Source organism: Ylistrum balloti, unplaced genomic scaffold, assembly GCF_031769215.1.
Source record: "Ylistrum balloti isolate Yb309-2 unplaced genomic scaffold, AGI_CSIRO_Ybal_v1 Utg370312, whole genome shotgun sequence".
Taxonomy (NCBI): domain Eukaryota; kingdom Metazoa; phylum Mollusca; class Bivalvia; order Pectinida; family Pectinidae; genus Ylistrum; species Ylistrum balloti.
The window spans coordinates 1,390,059-1,414,880 of NW_026782231.1; the positions used below are offsets into that span (position 1 = coordinate 1,390,059).

General features: G+C 37.6%; 1 protein-coding gene across 1 annotated transcript in view; it reads right to left on the bottom strand.

Moving 5' to 3' along the window:
• Window positions 1-24,822, bottom strand: part of LOC132553264 (plexin-A4-like) — a 197,963-nt gene that overhangs the window by 9,944 nt on the left and 163,197 nt on the right. The window contains exons 9-27 of the mRNA XM_060217496.1: window positions 18,881-18,998; window positions 16,809-16,958; window positions 14,884-15,000; window positions 14,510-14,606; window positions 14,092-14,282; window positions 10,730-10,881; window positions 10,424-10,535; window positions 10,002-10,144; window positions 9,348-9,515; window positions 8,934-9,027; window positions 8,468-8,749; window positions 7,528-7,683; window positions 7,006-7,246; window positions 6,463-6,626; window positions 5,961-6,151; window positions 5,566-5,643; window positions 5,265-5,331; window positions 4,863-5,009; window positions 4,051-4,210 (exon numbers count right to left, since the gene is read on the bottom strand). Coding sequence (XP_060073479.1) covers window positions 4,051-4,210; window positions 4,863-5,009; window positions 5,265-5,331; window positions 5,566-5,643; window positions 5,961-6,151; window positions 6,463-6,626; window positions 7,006-7,246; window positions 7,528-7,683; window positions 8,468-8,749; window positions 8,934-9,027; window positions 9,348-9,515; window positions 10,002-10,144; window positions 10,424-10,535; window positions 10,730-10,881; window positions 14,092-14,282; window positions 14,510-14,606; window positions 14,884-15,000; window positions 16,809-16,958; window positions 18,881-18,998 — 2,828 coding nt within the window. The remainder of the gene's footprint in view (window positions 1-4,050; window positions 4,211-4,862; window positions 5,010-5,264; window positions 5,332-5,565; window positions 5,644-5,960; window positions 6,152-6,462; window positions 6,627-7,005; window positions 7,247-7,527; window positions 7,684-8,467; window positions 8,750-8,933; window positions 9,028-9,347; window positions 9,516-10,001; window positions 10,145-10,423; window positions 10,536-10,729; window positions 10,882-14,091; window positions 14,283-14,509; window positions 14,607-14,883; window positions 15,001-16,808; window positions 16,959-18,880; window positions 18,999-24,822) is intronic.

The window sequence follows — 24,822 nt, forward strand, 5'->3', positions numbered from 1 at the left end:
TATTAGATATGAAAAGTATAAATCGAGTCCTCTCCCAGGGAAGGTTCAAACTAAGAACATGCACATAGTAGAAGCCAACACAGATGTCTAGGTGTTTTAAGTCATACCTCAGATCTACTCTAATAACTACTATTTATCACTTTGATATATTTATTGTAATCAGTCCTACCCTCCCTGACATTGTTATATATATTCTAGTTTGAATCCCTACTATCATGTGAAATTTTTTTTTTTTTTGGAAAAAAAAAAAGGAATAAATCTCTAAGGAATTAGATATGGTGGATGGTTCCTATCTCTAGTGCAGTCTAGTAATTCTTAGATATGGTGGTCCTTAACTTGGTTCCTATCTCTAGTGCAGTCTAGTAATTCTTAGATATGGTGGTCCTTAAATTGGTTCCTATCTCTAGTGCAGTCAAATAATTCTGGAATATGGTGGTCCTTAAATTGGTTTCTAACACTAGTGCTTCCAGTAATTCTTAGATATGGTGGTCCTTAACTTGGTTCCTATCTCTAGTGCAGTCCAGTAATTCTTAGATATGGTGGTCCTTAACTTGGTTCCTATCTCTAGTGCAGTCCAGTAATTTTTAGATATGGTGGTCCTTAACATGGTTCCTATCTCTAGTGCAGTCAAATAATTTTTAGATATGGTGGTCCTTAACTTGGTTCCTATCTCTAGTGCAGTCCAGTAATTCTTAGATATGGTGGTCCTTAACATGGTTCCTATCTCTAGTGCAGTCCAGTAATTCTTAGATATGGTGGTCCTTAACTTGGCTATTCCTATTGTTGTTAGTATTAACCTTGGTCATTTCTATAAATAATGGTTCTTAACTTTATCAATATTGTAAAAATAATATTTCTTGACTTGATAATTCCTTTCAGTAATTTTCAGTAATTAATAAGAGATGTTCTTAACCTTGTTAATTAACTATAAGAGATGGTTCTTAACCTTGGTAATTAACTATAAGAGATGGTTCTTAACCTTGGTAATTAACTATAAGAGATGGTTCTTAACCTTGGTAATTAACTATAAGAGATGGTTCTTAACCTTGGTAATTAACTATAAGAGATGGTTCTTAACCTTGGTAATTAACTATAAGAGATGGTTCTTAACCTATGTACTTCCTTGTAAGTTAAATGTTAAATGAAAACAAAAACTCAAAGCAGAAAGGATAGGAAATATGACATGTAATGCGATGATATCAATGAAATGTACGGTCAAAAAAATTAAATTAAATAAAACATAGGCTATTATATGGTATAAAACCACTTTAAAATCATTTGCAATATGAAAAACAACAAAATAACTTTGAATAATATTCAAATTTTAAAAATAAAAAAATGTGTATATATGTAAATAAATATTTGTAAACAGATACAAATGTAATCTAATATTAAGCAATAATACAACATATTGATTATAAATAAAGATGTTGCTACTAATCAGGTGGCTTTCACCTATAACTTTAGCATTATGTATTGGTATAAGAAAAAGTAAAGCATCTGACATTTACACAACAGTAAATGCAATGATAGAGTTATGATCAGTTGTTAGTTACAGAGCAGCATGTTAAAGCTATGTCACCATACTAAAAACAAAAGGTTTCAGGACTTACAACACAGAGCAAGCTCAACCCTGCATTGGAACTATCTAAAAAGTGAAATGCCACTGTCTATTACAACAGAGATAAGGTATGCCACTGTCTATTACAACAGAGACAAGGCATTCCACTCTCTATTACAATGGAGATGGAGTATGCTACTGTTTACTACAACAGAGAAACAAGATATGTCACTGTCTATTACAACAGGCAAGGTTGCCACTATCTACTACAACAGGCAAGGTTGCCACTATCTATTACAATAGACAAGGTATGCCACTGTCTATCACAACAGAGACAAGATATGCCACTGTCTATTACAACAGAGACAAGATATGCCACTGTTTATTACAATTTAGAGGAGGTATAGCAATGTCTACAACAGAAGAGTAGAAATAATGCCACGGTCTACTGAAAAAGAGACAAGGCATGCCACTGTCTACTACACCAGGGAGATGAGGCATGCCACTGTCTAAAACAACAGAGATAAGGCATGCCACTGTCTAAAACAACAGAGATAAGGCATGCCACTTTTTCATTGCAACAGAGAGATGATAAATGCACCAGTCTAATGCAACAAATGTGGCATGGCACCATCTACTACCACAGAAACACAAGTATGCCACTGTATAATCCAACAGGAAGGGGAGATATGATAAGAATTGAAACATGCCACTGTCTATTACAACAATGAGATGAGATAAGCCACATTTACTACAGCAGAAATGTGGCATGACACAGTGTGCACATCAGAAACATGGCATGCCACCATCTACTACTGTAGAAACTTAACGTGCCACTGTCTACTACAACAGAGAAATGAGACATGCTACCATCTACTACAGCAGAAATGTGGCATTCCACTGTCTATTACAACAGTGAAAGGAGACATGCCACCATCTACTACAGCTGAAAGTGGCATTCCACCATCTACTACAGCAGTGAAATGAGACATGCCACTATCTTCTACAGCAGAAACATGGTATGCCACTGTCTACTACAGCAGAAACCTGGTATGCCACTGTCTACTACAGCAGAAATGTGGTATGCCACTGTCTACAACAGCAGAAACGTGGTATGCCACTGTCTACTACAGCAGAAACGTGGTATGCCACTGTCTACAACAGCAGAAACGTGGTATGCCACTGTCTACTACAGCAGAAACGTGGTATGCCACTGTCTACTACAACAGAAACGTGGTATGCCACCATTTACTACAGCAGAAACGTGTTATGCCACTGTCTACTACAGCAGAAACGTGGTATGCCACTGTTTACTACAGCAGAAATGTGGCATGCTGACTCCCACTATAACAAGAGATGAGACATCTACTACTATGATATATGAGAAATGACAGGAGTAGACATGAACCAGTCCAGGACTGGGCGTCCTCTACCACATATACTACAGCTTCACAACATGCAACGACATACAACACAGTAAACAAGCATTCTAGGCTTCTTTCTTCATAATTTATGTTGTAGCATCACAATATAAGCAAACAAAAGAGGTCATTCCATGCCTTAAACTATATCCACATATAATCTCCTTCATGCTAATGGAAACCAAGTGAATTGTCAGGACACAGGTTAGTCTTCATAACAAATCATAGTCATCAGGTACTCCAGACCTCATCACATTTATAGCCAAAAGATGGCTTCAATTCCAAACAATTATTTCATATTTTGTCTTGTTCTTATAAATAAAATTCTCGATCACTTGAAAGGATGTCCCATCATGTTTTGTAAATTGATGCATCAAACTGTGTGTCCTGACAATTTGATTCAACACTGCTTCATACACACTGGACAAACACTCTGTCTTCACTCAGTCTAAAATAAATCTCTTTCTTTCTGCATACCAATAACAAATTAAATAAAACTGAACCAAAATCAGTATCTATATTCCCTTCACATCTGGAATGAGTAGCTGATGGCTCCTGTTCCACATCCATACTTTGGTTAACAAGCCATTAATTCTCATCATTCACTCAAGTTAATAACATCAATCATGCATTCATACACTCAATTAATATAAAATGTGAATTATTTAATTACTCAAAACCAAGCACATCCTTGATACTATGACAACAGCAACTAGTTCCATACATAACAACAATGACTATAGTTCCTTAGTGAGACTAATTTTTAATTACCATGACAACAATTACTAGTTCTGTAGAGTGCGACTAATGTCTAGTTATCATGACAACAATGACTAGTTCCAAAGATTGCAAATGATGCAAAGTTACCATGACGACAATGACTAGATCAACACAATTCCAGGCCAGCCCACCAATCAAAGCTGTTATAGATATCCAATGTTGCTTTGATCTTTTCCTTTCCCAAGCTCAATATTGGAGCCCTATTACAAAGCTGCCCTGAGTTTGTGCTGCCCTTAACATAACATTGGCCTGGTTTGATGTTTACCCAAACAAATAGTTGTGACTTACCTAAGTCTACATCATCTTTTATAGGTCGACTACTAAATGGAGCATTTTTGTAGATGGCATCTAAGATCTTCTCCTTGACTTGAGCTATGGTATCACAGTCCAGTACTTTGACTGGGTGAGGCTGCTGACCAAACTGTTCCATGTCCTGTACATAGACAGTCTACAAACAAAGAACCCACACGTATATACAATACTTCCTGATATTTTTTCTCTTCAACTCTAACTCTAGATTTTCTTCTATATCACACAATTTGTGTCATGTAAACTTCTCAACAAACTCCGCCAACTATTTTCACTGTTGTGTAATCACTTATTTGATGATTCACCATGTTGTACACAGTGACCTATCATTTGTCTGTACCTTGTGACCTTCAGTTTGTCTGTACCCTGTGACCTTCAGTTTGTCTGTACCCTGTGACCTTCAGTTTGTCTGTACCCTGTGACCTTCAGTTTGTCTGTACCCTGTGACCTTCAGTTTGTCTGTACCGTGTGATCTACCATTTATTTGCACTATGTGACATATAAGTTGCCTATTCCTTGTGACCTTCCATCTAACCGTACCCTGTGATCTATTATTTGTGTGTACCATGTGACCTATTATTTGTCTGTACCTGGTGATCTACAGTTTGTCTGTACCCTGTGACCTACTATTTGTCTGTACCCTTTGACCTACAGTTCGTCTGTACCTTGTGATCTACCATTTGTCAGTACCCTGTGACCTACTATTTGTCTGTTCCTTGTGACCTTCCATTTTACTGTACTGTGACCTATTATTTATGTGCACCCTGTGACCTTTGTACCCTTTGACCTACCATTTGTTTGTACTCTATCTGCTGTCGGATGAGCTTGTCCTCACTGAGAGAGTATCTGGCTTCACTTGTGACATTGTCCACTGGTCCTTTTGACACCTGTTGCTTCATGGCCTGATACAGCATAAACAACGGTTCTCCTGCACATTCCTTTAAACAACAATCAATATTTGCATCACAAACGAAAGTTCATCACGATCCCACAAAGTCAGCAGAAGTCCATGTGAGCTCTTGGTCGAACAACAAAATCTAACTTATAATATCCATAAATGGAATTTCTTTGAATTAAGAGAATTTAGAGGATAAGTTTTAAAACTTTTTACATTGTGATGTATTTGGATGAATTTGACAGGTTTAGAAATCTGGATCTATTTAGTAAGAGAAAGAGTTGAGTGAGAAACTTACCCTCAGGAATTTGTAAAGTAAGAAAGTGAACCAGTTGGTCAGCATCTTCTCAGCTACTGATTCAGTCCTGAAAAAACCAATTGTCTCATTAAAGCGCAACTGTACAATGTTAAAGTGTTAGTTTTGCAAGTACAATAGCAAAAATGTTCAGATGTTGGTTAAAATGTAAAACAGGAGAATTTGGTAAATAAACAAACACTCTATAAAATCTACGAAAAACCATCTTCATTATAGGAAAATGCACCATACAGGAAAAGTTATGCTATCATAGTAATTACAAGAATGACTGTGTTTTACCTACCGTCTTAATAACAACTTCGGGTGATTTTTGCCTTCAACAGATTTTTCTATCAGTTCTGCAAGTAGGGTCTTCAGTATACTGAAACAGCAAGTAAAATCATCATAGGTAAGTTTTTTTTCCTTTTACAAATTTTCAATATTTCACAAAATGGTATTTACTACAATAATATTGTTTTATTATGAGCATCATTAAGATAACGTTCACGTTTACAAACAGTTTTGCACCTATACATATCATGATTCTTTCTGAAGAATTAAGTCCCTTGTTGTTTAACAAACAGACATTAAGATATGAATTGTTCCTGTTTATCCAGATATCCCATTTCTTTGGATCAGTTTCATTACAGATAAAACACAAAGTTATAATTCCTTTGTCATTCTTTAACTCATACTTACTCCGTGGCGTACTCCATTTTGGTCTGCAGAGCTACGGAGATGAGGGAGGCAACATTGACTCTGTCCCGCATTGTGAAATGTTTGTGTCCCTCCAGAGTACGGACAAAGATCAACAGGAAGGTCTTATTGTTGAGCATCTGTGCGAACTGTTTCAGTCCTCTCTCTACACTCTCCCTTCTAGCATAGTCAACCTATAGTAACAAAACCATAATTTTACCATGAGGTGTTTTTATTTTACTTCTGATCTTTTCACTGTCTAAAGAACTTAACTTTTTTCAATATGTTATTTGAGGATTTATCTTACCAGCAAAACAATATCAATCAAATTTTACAGCTGAACGATAAGACCGGTTCGTGCTTCTTTTTATTGCTATGATAAACTGTAAAAAGAGAATTCTACTATATGGATCAGCTCACTTCATATCAATATTCAATGACAAGATGTTTAAACAATATTGGTATACTGAGAACCTAGGGGGACTGGACTGGTAAATAAGCATACCTCCAGGTCCCTGATGACTGGATGGTCGACGTCCTGGTCAAGTGCATCCTGTTTAGGGAACAGTACTCTCATACAATAGGTTCTGTAATCCCAGAATGGGATGGCTACCTGCCCGTACAAGTCAGATGTCAGTTCTGTCATGTCGGTCTGCAGCTCAGCAAAGGCTGTGATTCAACAGGGTAAAAAGCATTTTATTATAGAATCAAATAAAATTTGATAAGTACCTTTTCTACAAAGAAACACTGTTATAGGGTTTGTTAGGATACTTCATTTCTGACAACAAAACATCAACTTGATAACTCCAGATCTGGGTCCTTAGACATCAGTGTTTTGGTTTAGAGGGTTTCAGATTTCAGATTCAAGACCTATCTAGTAATGATTCCATCAGGTAAAAACACTGAGAATTAGGCACCTTGATGAGATGTGAGTAGCTAAAATTTCTATATATCAAGAAAAAATCCCAACATGGAAGCCTTATGTAAAACTTTTAAGATTTATTGTTCGTTTTTAATAAGAAACGGTCACACTTGTAAAAGGTTGTACCTTCTTTACACTCTTTAGCCACCTTAGCTTCCAAGTTATCCATTTGTATCTGCATCTTCTTCATCATACTGTCGTTCTTCTTGGACTTGAAGCGGTACATGATGATGACAACAATGATGGCGATGAAAAGAACGCCACCGCATGAGGAAATCAGGATGATGTACTCTAAAGGTAGTGGAAACTTGGCTTCCTCGTATTTCAGGTAGCCAATGAAGATGGTCAGGTTGTGGCCAATGTAGATCTGAAAGAGGCAGTGAAATTTCAGGTAACTTCAGGCAAAATAATTTTATGTGCACTTTTTTTTTTTTATTTCAGTTTGAAAATTTAAAAAAATCCACAACTTTATGAATTTTTTTATGAAAAGTTAAAATACTATTATATAATTTTTTTTCCTAATTCTGGTATATTGTTTCATGTTAAGTATTCTTTTCTTCAATATTCTATGACTTTTTAAGGAATTTCCATAGGAACCAAATTATGTAATACAGACTGAGTTTAGACTAATCAGTTGATGTAACTCACCTCTACTTCAGGGTAGTGATTTTCCTTATCTGACTGAGGCTGTGATTTAGGAGGCTGACAAGTCAATTGGTTTCCTACTGAAGTCACATTACAGTAGCCTCGCCCAATCTTCACTGTCACGTCACTCTGCCTGATACCACTGCTAAGATATTGACCCTACAAAAGACGATGGACACTGAATTCACATTTTCACGGTAACATACAGTCAAACTCGCCTTATTTATCACCTGTATCGGAAAAAACATATGCATAAAGACCATCTGTATCACAAAATACCTGTGTAAAGTGACCACTTGTTAATCACAAATACTTGTCTATAGAGGTCAGCTGTGTATTACTAATACCTAACTATACAGGTCATCTGTATACATAAAAACACCTGTCTAAAAACCACTTGGTTAGGTTCCAAATGTAACAGAATTTATAAATATGTGTGTATAAGACCAGCTATGTATCATAGTCTCTTTTCTCCTCTGCCTTGAGCTGACTTGATACACAGGTTTGTTGTATATTGAAAATGACCTTGACTTGAAAACAAACTGAATCTGAACTTGTGTATAAAGCTGAGTACAGCATACAATTAGTCATGAGTACTGTATACAATTAGTCATGAGTACTGTATACAATTAGTCATGAGTACTGTATACAATTAGTCATGAGTACTGTATACAATTAGTCATGAGTACAGCATACAATTAGTCATGAGTACTGTATACAATTAGTCATGAGTACTGTATACAATTAGTCATGAGTACTGTATACAATTAGTCATGAGTACTGTATACAATTAGTCATGAGTACTGTATACAATTAGTCATGAGTACAGCATACAATTAGTCAGAACAAGTTGCTAGTCATGGATTTAGGGTGGAAAAGAACTGCAGATGTTTTCAGAAAGATATGTAAACAAATAAATTTTATCATAATCTCCGATACTTACACTGATAGTCAAATACTCGTTGTTCTTCTTTTGGAACGACTTAATCTTGTTTCCTGGGAAAGGTTCAAAGGTTGGATCAGGATAAATACTAAATGTTTTAAACTGTTTTTCATCATATTTTGTTAAGTTGAGCAAGTCTGTGACGTTATCCATGCGGAGCCCGTAGTGGAATGTACGAACTGATGGTACGGATAAATCACGTCGTCTATGAATGTTAAATATCTGTGGGTCAATCATGGGTGACAGGCAGGTGAACATCTCACTGTTGCCAGGGTTACAGTCCTAGAAAAACAAAGACAAATCGCTGATTGATATGTTGAAGAGATACTGTGTACACAATGGTGATAGAAGTAGAGTATTATAACAAGTGAGAAGTTTTTTTTTGTTTTATATATAATACATTATCATTTTTTTGTTTTTTTTTTTTTGTTTTGTTTGTTTTTTTCGTTATTGTAAATTTACATACCCCTTCAAACATGGCCTGATCTGTAAGGATGACCATCTTCGGATTTTTGACAGAGTCGAGATTTTGACCAGTCACCGTAATAGTGATACCACCACTGTAAAATATTTAACATTCCATAGGTTTAAATTCCAACATAATCAGACTACTTTAAACTTAAAGGATTAACCAAGATGACAATGATCATGTACTGAAATCAGACTCTGAAAATAGAAACTATTTAGTGCGAATTTGAAAAAGATTATTTATAATTTAGTTTTATTTCAACCTTGAAATATATAACGATAGATAAATTGAAACCTGATTACCATAATAAAAAGTAAATATGGTGTAAATTAAAGGATGATCACGACATCAGTTTAAAGATGGCCATTATAAGTAAGGGATTATGATAAAGAGGTTAAGAACTTTTCTCACCTCCTGATTGACCTCTTTGGGTTGACATCCTCGATGACTGGATTTTCCTCATAATCAAAGAACTGATCACTCGTAACAAGCTGTCTGTCAAACCACATCTTGACCTTGGCAGCACTTGTCACTTCTAAAGAACTTGGGGTAACACATACAAACTGGTTGGTAGATTTGCTGAAAACAAAGAATTTGAATGAGAAATTATAACAGTTATCTCCCCTGGCCCATCAACGGAGATACAGCAAGCATTTTCTTTCAGTAATGTTGAACAACACTTCCTCATAGTTTTTCAGCAATAAGCCCATGCTTGGTAACAAGCCATATCTACTTCTGTTTAGTACCATTTTCAATAAATACTACACTTCAATGTCCTGTAATAATCTCGTCCTCCTGCCATTGGAGTCCCCTAGACTTTACCAGGATATCTACATATTACAATGGTAAGTGGAAATTTTTCTGTTAGTTCTCATTAACGAATTATACTTTTCCATCTCAATTTTTAAAAGGAGTATGTTTAGTCGATATAAAGAGCTTATTGTACAATAAAAAGGCATGTTTCTCATCCCAAATGTACACTGTGACATGTAGCCTGTGTACTCTTCCCTGTCTTTCATGTGATTTCCCTGTTTCCCATATATTGGTAGTGTTTGAAGTACATACCTTTCTCTGTGAGACGAACAGATACGTCCCCCAATGTATGCAGTGATGTTTGTACCAGCATTCATGTATTGGCCGTTGATGGTTACCCGAGTACCACCTGCCTGAGGACCGTGACTGGGCTGGATACTCTCAATCACCGGGTCCTGTGGATGTGACATGAGTAGTATTGTACATACATCAAAATAAGTCGTGTCGTGTTACATTGTTCAAATATCATAATCACTTTCCACAAGTGTGATTCCTAAATATTTCAGGGTTTTTCTTTTCATTAAATCTCAACTTCTTTATCTCAAATTGCTACAGATGATGGCGATGCATAATTTCAAGGTTTTTATTCAAACATAAAATTAGATATAGGTTATGTGTCTTCTCCCCAGGAGTTCTCCAGATTCTTTGTTATCTGTTATGTTGAGTGTACTTACCACGTAAGTAAAGTGTTCCTTAGACTCAGAAGGATACCTGCTATTGACTGTTACACGGACTGGCCCTGTTGTTCGATCTTTATTGTGAAATACATCTGTCCGACACACAATCCTGTGAAAATCCATAGTCAAAAGTGTTTAAAACATCTCTCTGTTATGTATATATATATTACGTTGTACCAAAAATCCAGAATATTGTTTTCAGGCAAAAATACCAAAAAAATGAACTGGTTGGTATTATAAAATCTTGTAGAAAAGGTTGAAACTGTGTTAGAGTAGACTACTAACATGGATGGCGCTACTTACCGTACAGCTGGGATATACTTGTCACGGATTGGCAGACACTGTATTCCAAATACATCCACATTACTGACTATGTCATCAAAAGTCTTGCCTAAGTCCAGCCCGTCAATGGTCAGCTCTGTTCCTCCTGCCTTTGGACCAGTTAGGGGTCGGATCTACAGAGCAAATAATAATATCATATTCATTATACATGTGAAACAGGAGTTATAACATCACAAGCCTGCCTTTGGACCAGTTAGGGGTCAGATCTACAGAACAAATTATAATTTCATATTCATCATACATGTGAAACAGGAGTTATAACATCACAAGCCTGCCATTGGACCAGTTAGGGGTCGGATCTACAGAACAACAAATTATAATTTCATATACATCATACATGTGAAACAGGAGTTATAACATCACAAGCCTGCCATTGGACCAGTTAGGGGTCGGATCTACAGAACAACAAATTATAATTTCATATACATCATACATGTGAAACAGGAGTTATAATATCACTAGCCCGTCATGTTAATGTATGTAAACAAACATATAATACAGCTATTTAGAGGTAAGTAAATTACTTCACACAGGATATTAAACCTACTGAAATCAACAATAAATGACATCAAACGTCTTTGTGGTGAAAAACATCAGATTTGTCGGGATTATAGTGAATATGTTACAGGACTTTCTCTTATTTCTGTTATCAATATGATTTAATTGTTAAATAGAATCTAGAACTTCCAGCCGAATAATACTAAAATTACTGCTTTTTACCCAACGGATCATTTAATCAATTAAGATAACCCTGCACTTTCATATCTACAATAAATACATAGTGTAAAAAAAAAAAAATTAAAAGAATAACAAAATCATGTGACAAATTAATGCTTCAGGTTCCATTAGACATCAGGTCTGAAACCATGGATACCAACTATCACCATTAATGCCCTGTACATTACACTCAGGCAGATGTGAAGATTTTAATAAACCCTCATATGTACCGACAATTTTGTCAGATTTCACCAAACAAAGCATTACATGAATTTACATCAATACCCTTCCTTGTCACACTTAATGTTCTCATGGTCTTGTAATGTTTCTAAAAAAAATAGCAGTTAGGAAACGGAAATAATGACATTGAAATCAGGAAAAGAATCGACTTTTGTCGCCATGGCAAGCTTCTGAAAAGATTATGTAATGATCTGGCAATCTTAGGTCATGATTAAATGCTCACTACCAAATCTGTACTATCTCAGTCCTTAATCCAACCACCATAACAGGCCTGTTAGCCTCGGCATTATCCCAATACAAGCCATCAAATACCCAGATAGTATCTTCACATAGCTAAGGCCCAAAGCTAGATTTGTAAGATTGTCAGAAACTGTTTCCCAAAACCATTAAAAGGCAACATATTTCATGGTTTTTAACTTACTTCAAACAATCTGTCACATTTATTGTTTTCTAAAAGTTCTGGATTATAAAATCCCTTTAGAATTTGTTTGTTCCTGAAGGACAACTTATTTAAAAGATAACAGATTTTCCAGGAAAATCCCATTTTCATCACCGCCTTTTAGTACTGTGAGATTTTCCTCATTTCCTGGTTTTGACAATAACATGTTGCTATCGACCACCAGAGACTTGTCAGGGCCCTGAGATTTGTGTCTTAAGCTTTGTACAAGTGATAAAATACAGTTTTAAACCTGATATTTGTATCTCACTAATGGGTCTGACAAATATAATCAGAGGGACGAGAACCTTCATCAACCCTCCACTTCCCCACCAACATCAAAGCAGTTGACTCACTTCTATTGAGGTCTTACTCCCCTGTGTTTTTGATATCATTCAGTTTGACTAACATTTTTATACCAAGTTTAATAGTTTTCGACTCAATACAAATATTTTAATACAATTTAAAAATCTTGTTTTTTTCCCCTCCATTTAACATTCCTTCAACAGAAAAACTACTAAAATCAATGACAATTCTAAATATCAGACCAGCCTCTGACGCATAGCCCATTGCATATTTCCCCCCCCCCCCCCCCCCCCCATTCATTTTTATTGGTTAAATTTTCAAAGATTCTGTAAATTGTTGACATCAACGTCTGCAATCATGTCTGTATCAAAGAAAAGAAATTTGCATAAATGCCAATCCAGAAAGCCGTAAATGCTGTTTCGTAAACATGGGACATCGTTGATTATTATAATTACTGGCTTGCCCAGGAGATGCTGGTCTCCTATCTAAACATAGAGTGCTATCCTATCCAACAAGCTCAGAATGGTACACTAAGGTACTGGGGAACACTCAGAGAGAAAAGGTGGGTGTGGTGGAGAGGCTGGAATGGTATGCTAAGGTACTGGGGAACACTCAGAGAGAAAAGGTGGGTGTGGTGGAGAGGCTGGAATGGTATGCTAAGGTACTGGGGAACACTCAGAGAGAAAAGGTGGGTGTGGTGGAGAGGCTGGAATGGTTTGCTAAGGTACTGGGGAACACTCAGGGAGAAAAGGTGGGTGTGGTGGAGAGGCTGGTATGTATAGCTAAGGTACTGGGGAACACTCAGGGAGAAAAGGTGGGTGTGGTGGAGAGGCTGGTATGTATAGCTCAGGTACTGGGGAACACTCAGGGAGAAAAGGTGGATGTGGTGGAGAGGCTAGTATGTATAGCTAAGGTACTGGGGAACACTCAGGGAGAAAAGGTGGGTGTGGTGGAGAGGCTGGTATGTATAGCTCGGGTACTAGGGAACACTCAGGGAGAAAAGTTGGGTGTGTTGGAGAGGCTGGTATGTATAGCTCAGGTAAGGGATGTTCAATGAGAAAATGTGGGCATGGTAGTGAGGCTGGAATGTATAGCTATTGTACTTGGGAAAAGATGGGTGTAGTGGAGAGGCTGGAATGTACAGCTGTTGTACTCGGGAAAAGATGGGTGTAGTGGAGAGGCTGGAATGTACAGCTGTTGTACTCGGGAAAAGATGGGTGTAGTGGAGAGGCTGGAATGTACAGCTGTTGTACTCAGGAAAAGATGGGTGTGGTGGGACTGATGGTTTAGGGATAGCTCTAGGACCTTTAGATTAGGACAGGTCTCTGTGGAGGTATTGTACTTAAACTGTACTGATGGTTTAGGCGTAGTAACCTACCTTTAGGATCTTTGGATTAGGACAGATCTCTGTGGAGGTATTGTACTTAAACTGTACTGATGGTTTAGGTGTAGTAACCTACCTTTAGGACCTTTAGATTAGGACAGGTCTCTGTGGAGGTATTGTACTTAAACTGTACTGATGGTTTAGGCGTAGTAACCTACCTTTAGGATCTTTGGATTAGGACAGGTCTCTGTGGAGGAATTGTACTTAAACTGTACTGATGGTTTAGGTGTAGTAACCTACCTTTAGGATCTTTGGATTAGGACAGGTCTCTGTGGAAGATAACCAATTGTTGACCACTGGACAATCCTTCTTGATGCTGCAGACTTTATTACTGGCCTGGTCACTATCACACCATCCACAGCTGTAGCCGGAGTCCATTACTAGGCATTCTCCACAAGATCCAGCCATCTTCTCACACTTGTACATCTTAACTGTGAACAGAGACATAGTTTGTATCTGACACCAGGTGACTTCACTGTAGCTCACTTAAATCTTGTTCAGATAGAAAGAAAAATCTTAGTACTCCATCCTTTACAAGGATTTTCAGTATTAAATCAAAATTAAAGCATGCAGAACCAAAGCTGACTTGAGGAATGGCGTGGATTGATCTAGCTACACACCACTACAATTGAAGAAGATGTTTCCTTGACAGACTTACTTTGGAGATGACTTGGGTTATCCAGGGGCTTGTGACTAATTCCCCACTCTACTTTCAGAGGGACATTGAGGTAGCTCTTGTTGTCCGGATAATAGAACTGGAACCAAAGGATAGTCAGACATTATTATACCCAATCTTTTGAGTTTTTCTACACTGTGTGATAATCTTTTGAGTTTTTCTACACTGTGTGATAATCTTTTGAGTTTTTCTACACTGTGTGATAATCTTTTGAGTTTTTCTACACTGTGTGATAATCTTTTGAGTTTTTCTACACTGTGTGATAATCTTTTGAGTTTTTCTACACTGTGTGATAATCTTTTGAGTTTTTCTACACTGTATGATAATCTCTTGAGTTAAATGTTTCTTAGACTTACATAAAAGTTGGTACATTCAATAACCTTGACCCCGACTGATATTTCCGTGACTGTGGCCAACTCCCGCTGTTCCTCTCCCCCAAGGCTAAACACACAGTGAAGTGGCCGCTGAAAGTCCTGTAAACCAATCAAAAGAAGGGGAGGTCACTCAAAATAACAAAACAAACTACAGCACATCATATGACTGGGACCATGACACTAAAAGTTTGAGGGTGTTGAAGAACCTCCTACATGAATCTGGTTCAGATTACACATCTCTGCTGCACAATTCTGGTTTAGATTACACATCTCTGCTGCACAATTCTAGTTTAGACTACACATCTCTGCTGCATAATTGTGGTTCAGATTACACATCTCTGCTGTACAATTCTACTTTAGATTACACATCTCTGCTGCACAATTCTAGTTTAGACTACTCATCTCTGCTGCATAATTCTGGTTCAGATTTCACATCTCTGCTGCATAATTGTGGTTCAGATTACACATCTCTGCTGCACAATTCTGGCTTAGATTACACATCTCTGCTGCACAATTCTAGTTTAGACTACACATCTCTGCTGCATAATTGTGGTTCAGACTACACATCTCTGCTGTACAATTCTACTTTAGATTACACATCTCTGCTGCACAATTCTAGTTTAGACTACTCATCTCTGCTGCATAATTCTGGTTTAGATTACACATCTCTGCTGCACAATTCTACTTTAGATTACACATCTCTGCTGCACAATTCTGGTTTAGATTATACATCTCTGCTGCACAATTCTGGTTTAGATTATACATCTCTACTGCACAATTCTGGATTTGATTACATATCTCTACTGCACAATTCTACTTTAGATTACATATCTCTGCTGCACAATTCTGGTTTAGATTATACATCTCTGCTGCACAATTCTGGTTTAGATTACACATCTCTACTGCACAATTCTGGATTTGATTACATATCTCTACTGCACAATTCTGGATTTGATTACATATCTCTGCTGCACAATTCTGGTTTAGATTATACATTTCTGCTACAGAGAAATTTATTTTTGTCTTCTGAACACTTTTCTTACAACATTCAAATCTTTGTCCGGAAAATAAAACAGAACAAAAAAAAAACCTCAAGAAGATTACACATTATCACCTAAGCATTCAAAATTTCAAAATAGAAAAGAATCTTGTCCAAAGTTATAAATGTTGCATAAAAATTAGGAGTCATGACTTAGAAAATGATATGGGCAATTACTGGAGGGTAACTTTCTGTAATATTGATGTACTGTAATAGAATTAAACTTCCCCATAGAGTGTAACACCGCACAGACATCTCACGGCCTCTACATATAGAGAAAATCTATTTCAACCAGACTCTCAATAATTCAAATAAGCCCATATTTGTGTTGTTTTTTGTCTACAGTGGTGTAGATTGGGAGTGTCACCATTTACAATTGAAAGGAGTTTGAGTGTTGGTAGGTCAGAATTTAGAAGTGAGGGCTCCCTGTACAATCATACTTATCAGTTTAAACACAGTGATCATCTAGTACATTCCTCGTTTTTTTTTTATAGTTTTTGTTATGAGTTTAAGCTTTCCTTATTAGAAAAGAAAGTGGGAGCAGGTGAGAGAGAATAAGAAACAAACCAAACATTCTCCAAGTTGCAATAAAGAAAGCAATCAAATTTGTGTTGTTCAGTATCTTCTCAGCACAAAACAAAGGAGAAATCTTTAATTCTACATCATGCCTGAATTTGTTGCTTATAGTAACCAGCAGCAGGATGACAACCTGTCTTTGTATGAACCTTTGACAATTGTTTAAAATCATTACAACAAGAACAAGATAAATACATTTGTACTTTATAGTATATGTTGTCCTTGACCTTTCTTAGATTAAGGAACAGATAAAACTTACATCTGACTTCTCACTTCTGCTAAAATGATTTACCTTGATATTCTTTCCCAGGAGGGAGACTTTTTTGGAAGTGCCAGATGGCACCAAGATGTTTGGGATGTCTTCAGTTACAGGTACCTTCTTGGAGATGAAGGTTGGACAGTAGTTTGGGCCTGGCTCATTGGGAAGCATCAGTCCTTCACTCTGGAACAACAATAGAAACAATATCAGGGGTGAACAAGAACACAATATCAGGGGTGAACAAGAACACAATTTCAGGGGTGAACAAGAACACAATATCAGGTGTGAACAAGAACACAATTTCAGGGGTGAACAAGAACACAATATCAGGTGTAAACAAGAACACAATATCAGGGGTGAACAAGAACACAATTTCAGGGGTGAACAAGAACACAATATCAGGTGTAAACAAGAACACAATATCAGGTGTGAACAAGAACACAATTTCAGGGGTGAACAAGAACACAATATCAGGTGTAAACAAGAACACAATATCAGGGGTGAACAAGAACACAATATCAGGGGTGAACAAGAACACAATATCAGGGGTGAACAAGAACACAATTTCAGGGGTGAACAAGAACACAATTTCAGGGGTGAACAAGAACACAATTTCAGGGGTGAACAAGAACACAATTTCAGGGGTGAACAAGTACACAATATCAGGTGTAAACAAGAACACAATATCAGGAGTGAACAAGAACACAATATCAGGGTTGAACAAGAACACAATATCAGGGGGTGAACAAGAACACAATATCAGGTGTGGACAAGAACATAATATCAGGGGTGAACAAGAACACAGTATCAGGTGTGAACAAGAACACAATTTCAGGGGTGAACAAGAACATAATATCAGGGGTTGACAAGAACACAATATCAGGGGTGAACAAGAACACAATATCAGGGGTTGACAAGAACACAATTTCAGGGGTGAACAAGAACACAATATCAGGGGTGAACAAGAACACAATATCAGGGGTGAACAAGAACATAATATCAGGGGTTGACAAGAACACAATATCAGGGGTGAACAAGAACACAATATCAGGGGTTGACAAGAACACAATTTCAGGGGTGAACAAGAACACAATATCAGGGGTGAACAAGAACACAATATCAGGAGTGAACAAGAACACAATATCAGGGTTGAACAAGAACACAATATCAGGGGGTGAACAAGAACACAATATCAGGTGTGGACAAGAACATAATATCAGGGGTGAACAAGAACACAGTATCAGGTGTGAACAAGAACACAATTTCAGGGGTGAACAAGAACATAATATCAGGGGTTGACAAGAACACAATATCAGGGGTGAACAAGAACACAATATCAGGGGTTGACAAGAACACAATATCAGGGGTGAACAAGAACACAATATCAGGGGGTGAACAAGAACACAATATCAGGTGTGGACAAGAACATAATATCAGGGGTGAACAAGTACACAATATCAGGTGTAAACAAGAACACTATATCAGGGGTGAACAAGAACACAATATCAGGGTTGAACAAGAACACAATATCAGGGGGTGAACAAGAACACAATATCAGGTGTGGACAAGAACATAATATCAGGGGTGAACAAGAACATAATATCAGGTGTGAACAAGAACACAATTTCAGGGGTGAACAAGAACACAATATCAGGGGTGAACAAGTACACAATATCAGGTGTAAACAAGAACACAATTTCAGGGGTGAACAAGAACAGAATTTCAGGTGTGGACAAGAACACAATTTCAGGGGTGAACAAGAACATAATATCAGGTGTGAACAAGAACACAATATCAGGGGTGGACAAGAACACAATATCAGGGGTGAACAAGAACATAATATCAGGTGTGAACAAGAACACAATATCAGGGGTGAACAAGAACACAATATCAGGGGGTGACAAGAACACAATATCAGGGGTGAACAAGAAAACAAAAATGGACAAGGGAGGATGAGAAATGAAGAAGTATGTCAAGTGAAAATGAACCATGATAGTAATGAACAAGCAATACATACAGACTGAACAATTGTGATCAGAGAACCAGCCATTAAAGATTGAGTAACAAAATAGAAGTAAATTCTTTGAGAGAGGCAAGGAACTGACCTTAGAGCCAGAGATGAATTTATCATTGGTACTACAGTCCTCCAGAGGCGTGTTGGTACAGATGTGGTTCTGAATACACCAGGTACAGTTGAAATTACTGGCAGTGCACTTGTAACACCTGAAAAACATAAATACAGGTAAACATGTAGTTTGAAACACAGCATTTTCAACACCGAAATGCCAATACGGAATAAAATACTGAGTAGAAAAAAAAAATTACACAATTTAATCCCCCTCCTGTCAAAGGAAAAAAGGTTAAAGGAAAGTTAATGAATTCTTTCTGTTTCCTTCACATGCTTTCATCAACAGATATGAAATTCTTTTGAGAGTTCTGAATAAAAAATGAGGACACATGTGACCTTCAGAGAGCCGACTGAATTCATGGACTGACAATCAAATTTAACAAGCTCCTCATCACCTAACTGCCATTTGTTGCTAATGATCAAAGCGCCAAGTCTTGTTCGGTGCTTATGATGGGTTTCACATGACAGCAGTTAATAACAATACAGAGAAGAAATTTCTAGACGTCAGGGCCAAACGTGACATCACCTTCTCAGGTTACCTCGATAAATCATTACATAGTTACTGTCAGTAAATCGCTCTATGGCATCACCAGTTTCCATAGTTTCATACAGTAACCCACTAGTAACTATGCCTAAGTTGTCATGGTTACAAACTTTGAGTCACCACCAGTAAATCTGTTCACTGCACCATCAGTGATGATATTCCAGTTACCTTAATCAATTATCTTGAAGTTACATTCAGCAACTTTCTCTTTATCTACAATTATTAAGTTATCTCATGAGACTATTATCTAGTAACCTACAGAAACCATACTAAGATGATCTTTAGTAACATTTCTCTTGAACTTTCTGTTGTATACACATACAGATGTTACCAATAGTTAAAACCATTAAGTTTTACTCCATCATGTCACTTGTCACTACCAGAGTTGTCGTTCCTTAACAACACACTCCTGTAAATGGCTCACAGACTACCAATAGTTAGTTGACTATTGACTACTGACACAGTCAGGGTTCAAAGTTTGATGTCATGGCGTCATCCCTAACATCGATGAAGGACATGGCTGTAGACCATTTTTTATGACATCCAACAAACATCAATCTTCAAAATTAATACTACAGATAACAAAACAGAAAAATGATGAAATACTTTTTTATTTGACTTCAATACGTTTTCAAGAATCCTGAAATGATGTGAGCCATTTACAGAGGTGTTATTGGGTACTGCACCATACTATGGGACAGATTGCTATTAGTTATTTGTTAACAAATTCCATCAATATCTTTTGAGATGAGATGAAATTAAATTGTAGTGAAAACTTCTTGCCTAAAAATTTAACCTTGTGTCATAGATTATGAATTCTTAATGCTACGTTTCTATACAAAAGACTTAATAACTTTATAATCAACTATAATACAGGTTGTTTTAATATCCTAATTGATAAATAAATTTTCCTCTGGTAAACAGAACTCTTAGTAACATATGATGTTTATTGATTTTATCAAAGGAAGCCAATTAGTGTGACTAAGTTGATCAGAACCCCAGGAGATATCAGACAACTGTTCTATGTGATAAATATATTTACTTCTGTTATATATGTTTCTCAACTTATTTATGGAGTTCTAGGTTAGCCCTAATCAGTCTTACTCTCTATGGTTCTGACAATATTTGAAAAAAAAGTTAGAGAAAAAGACTTTCCATAAATCATTAGCTTTTATTATGATGGTGACACCTGTTGATGACCTCTTCAGTTACATGTGGCAATCACTCAAAAGCTTGTCTATACATCAACATCCAAGCTTCTTGGTGAATCAGATGAGTCAATCCTTATTCTTTCATTGGACACCTCAGCGAGTGTGGACAATAGACCTGTCACTGCCAACAACTATTGCAATATGAATATTCAAGTGACTTGTCTTCTCCAATATAATTTGTTTTACAATATTTTGTTTCCTGTTCCGTATTACTATGATCCACAAAATAATTTGTTTGTCAAATTTCCTTATGGCAAGAGCAATCTGAAAAATTTGATTAATTTTTTGAACCAAGATAATGAGGAACAGCCTTGCTGTTATTTCAACATGAACAAATGAAGTGATCCAATATTGGGTAATAAAAATCAATGACATTCTAATTACCAGAGACATTTTTTTTGTTTTCCCTGTCAGAGGCCAAAGTTTTACATCAAGACAATTCAACAGGCTACCAAAGACAAATTATACTGTAAAATCGTAAATTTTTGTGAGGGTTCTATTTTCAATTATTTTGCCAGTATTCTTTATACGTCCAAAAAATAACAACTGATCAAATTTATAAAGATTTTTACTATAATAAAATTTATTATACATGAAAGTTAAAAGCAAAAAATGAGATTATTTTTATACTAGTGAAATTTGATTCTAAGGTAAACTACCGTTTACAATGAAAATCTACAATATATAATTTTGTGGTATCACTTACTACAGCTATTTAGAGTACTGAAATAACAGTATCATCAGCTCATTTTGATCCAAAATGAATCCATAAGAAGCTTGGTTCTCTCCTTGAGAAATGCTGAATAGATTAGCCCTTTGACATCCCTACCTCCTTACTCCATCAAATCAACATCTACCTTGACACAAATCAAAGATTATATTGTCTGAAGATGCAAAAATCTTAAATTATTTTACACATTTCTGACAAGGATTTTAATATTCTCTATACCCTATCCACTGACTTCATGATGTTTTTATTATGAACAATGTTTCTAATACTAAATAATACCAGGGATCAATACCCTGTCAGCAGAGGTCAATACCATGTCACCAGAGGTCAATACCCTGTCACCAGAGGTCAATACCCTGTCACCAGGGATCAATACCATGTCACCAGTAGTCAATACCATGTTACCAGGGATAGATATCATGTTAACAGAGGTTGATACCCTGTCACCAGAGGTCAATACCATGTCACAAGAGGTCAATACCATGTCACAAGAGGTCAATACCCTGTCACCAGAGGTCAATACCCTGTCACCAGAGGTCAATACCCTGTCACCAGGGATCGATACCATGTCACCAGAGGTCAATACCATGTTACCAGGGATAGATATCATGTTACCAGAGGTCGATACCCTGTCACCAGAGGTCAATACCATGTCACCAGAGGTCAATACCATGTCTCCAGGATCAATACCATGTCACCAGGATCAATACCATGTCACCAGAGGTCAATACCCTGTCACCAGAGATCAATACCATGTCACCAGAGGTCAATACCCTGTCACCAGGGATCAATACCATGTCACCGGGGATCAATACCCTTTCACCGGGGATCAATACCATGTCACCAGAGGTCAATACCATGTCACCAGGAATCAATACCATGTCACCAGGGATCAATACCCTGTCACCAGGGATAAATACCTTGTCACCAGAGATCAATACCCTGTCACCAGAGATCAATACCATGTTATCAGAGATCAATACCATGTCACCAGGGATAAATACCTTGTCACTAGAGGTCAATACCATGTCACAAGAGATCAATACCATGTTATCAGAGATCAATACCATGTTACCAGAGGTCGATACCCTGTCACCAGAGGTCATGTCACCAGAGATCAATACCATGTCACCAGAGGTCATGTCACCAGAGATCAATACCATGTCACCAGAGGTCAATACCCTGTCACCAGAGGTCAACCCTGTCACCAGAGATCACCAAGGGATCAATACCCTGTCACCAGGGATCAATACCATGTCACCAGAGGTCAATACCCTGTCACCAGAGATCAATACCATGTCACCATGGATAAATACCTTGTCACCAGAGATCAATACCATGTCACCAGAGGTCAATACCATGTCACCAGAGGTCAATACCATGTCACCAGAGGTCAATACCCTGTCACCAGAGATCAATACCATGTTATCAGAGATCAATACCATGTTACCAGAGGTCGATAACCTGTCACCAGAGGTCATGTCACCAGAGATCAATACCATGTCACCAGAGGTCAATACCCTGTCACCAGAGGTCAATACCATGTCACAAGGGATCAATACCCTGTCACCAGGGATCAATACCATGTCACCAGAGGTCAATACCCTGTCACCAGAGATCAATACCATGTCACCAGGGATCAATACCTTGTCACCAGAGATCAATACCATGTCACCAGAGGTCAATACCCTGTCACCAGAGGTCAATACCCTGTCACCAGAGATCAATACCATGTCACCATGGATAAATACCTTGTCACCAGAGATCAATACCATGTCACCAGAGGTCAATACCCTGTCACCAGAGGTCAATATCCTGTCACCAGGGATCAATACCATGTCACAAGAGATCAATACCCTGTCACCAGAGATCAATACCATGTCACCAGGGATCGATACCCTGCCACCAGAGATCAATACCATGTTATCAGAGATCAATACCATGTTACCAGAGGTCGATACTCTGTCACCAGAGGTCAATACCCTGTCACCAGAGATCAATACCATGTTATCACAGATCAATACCATGTTACCAGGGATAGATACCATGTTACCAGAGGTTGATACCCTGTCACCAGAGGCCATGTCACCAGAGATCAATACCCTGTCACCAAGGATAAATACCTTGTCACCAGAGATCAATACCATGTCACCAGAGGTCAATACCCTGTCACCAGAGGTCAATACCATGTCACCAGAGGTCAATACCCTTTCACCAGAGGTCAATACCATGTCACCAGAGGTCAATACCCTGTCACCAGAGGTCAATACCCTGTCACCAGAGATCAATACCATGATATCACAGATCAATACCATGTTACCATGGATAGATACCATGTTACCAGAGGTCGATACCCTGTCACCAGAGGCCATGTCACCAGAGGTCGATACCCTGTCACCAGAAGTCGATACCATGTCACCAGAAGTCGATACCATGTCACCAGAGGTCAATACCCTGTCACAAGAGATCAATACCCTGTCACCAAGGATAAATACCTTGTCACCAGAAATCAATACCATGTCACCAGAGGTCAATACCCTGTCACCAGAGGTCAATACCCTGTCACCAGAGGTCAATACCATGTCACCAGGATCAATACCATGTCACCAGAGGTCAATACCCTGTCACCAGAGATCAATACCATGTCACCAGAGGTCAATACCCTGTCACCAGAGGTCAATACCCTGTCACCAGAGATCAATACCATGTCACCAGAGGTCAATACCATGTCACCAGGGATCAATATCCTGTCACCAGGGATCAATACCATGTCACCAGAGGTCAATACCATGTCACCAGGGATCAATACCATGTCACCAGGGATCAATACCCTGTCACCAGAGATCTCAATACCATGTTACCAGAGATCAATACCATGTCACCAGAGATCAATACCCTGTCACCAGGGATCAATACCATGTCACCAGAGGTCGATACCCTGTCACCAGAGATCAATACCTTGTCACCAGAAATCAATACCCTGTCACCAGAGATCAATACCATGTCAAAACATTTATAAATAAATATAACTAAATAATAAAATGCTGTGTGATCTGCCATTTCAAGTTCAGTAGTCTTTCAGGACAACATCAGGCAATATCAGTAAAAAGCCTGACTATTGACTGAAGTAACTAGTAACAAAGGGTAGCTATATATAGGTGATAATACTGACTGTTATAAATCTAGGAAAACTTGACATATGGTTAATTGTGTTATGCTTTTCTATATTCATTGAATTATAAATCTTTTATATTAAATGATTCATATTCTAAACCCCAGCAAACAAAGATGTGAAGACAAAGAAAACTATTCTGTCAAGCTTCAACTGTCACACACCAGCTTGTTGTCTCGGTGTTTATCATGACAAACCAAGCGGCGAAGAGGTTCAAAAAAAAAAAAAAGAAATTTCCACACTTGAAATACCATGACCATTT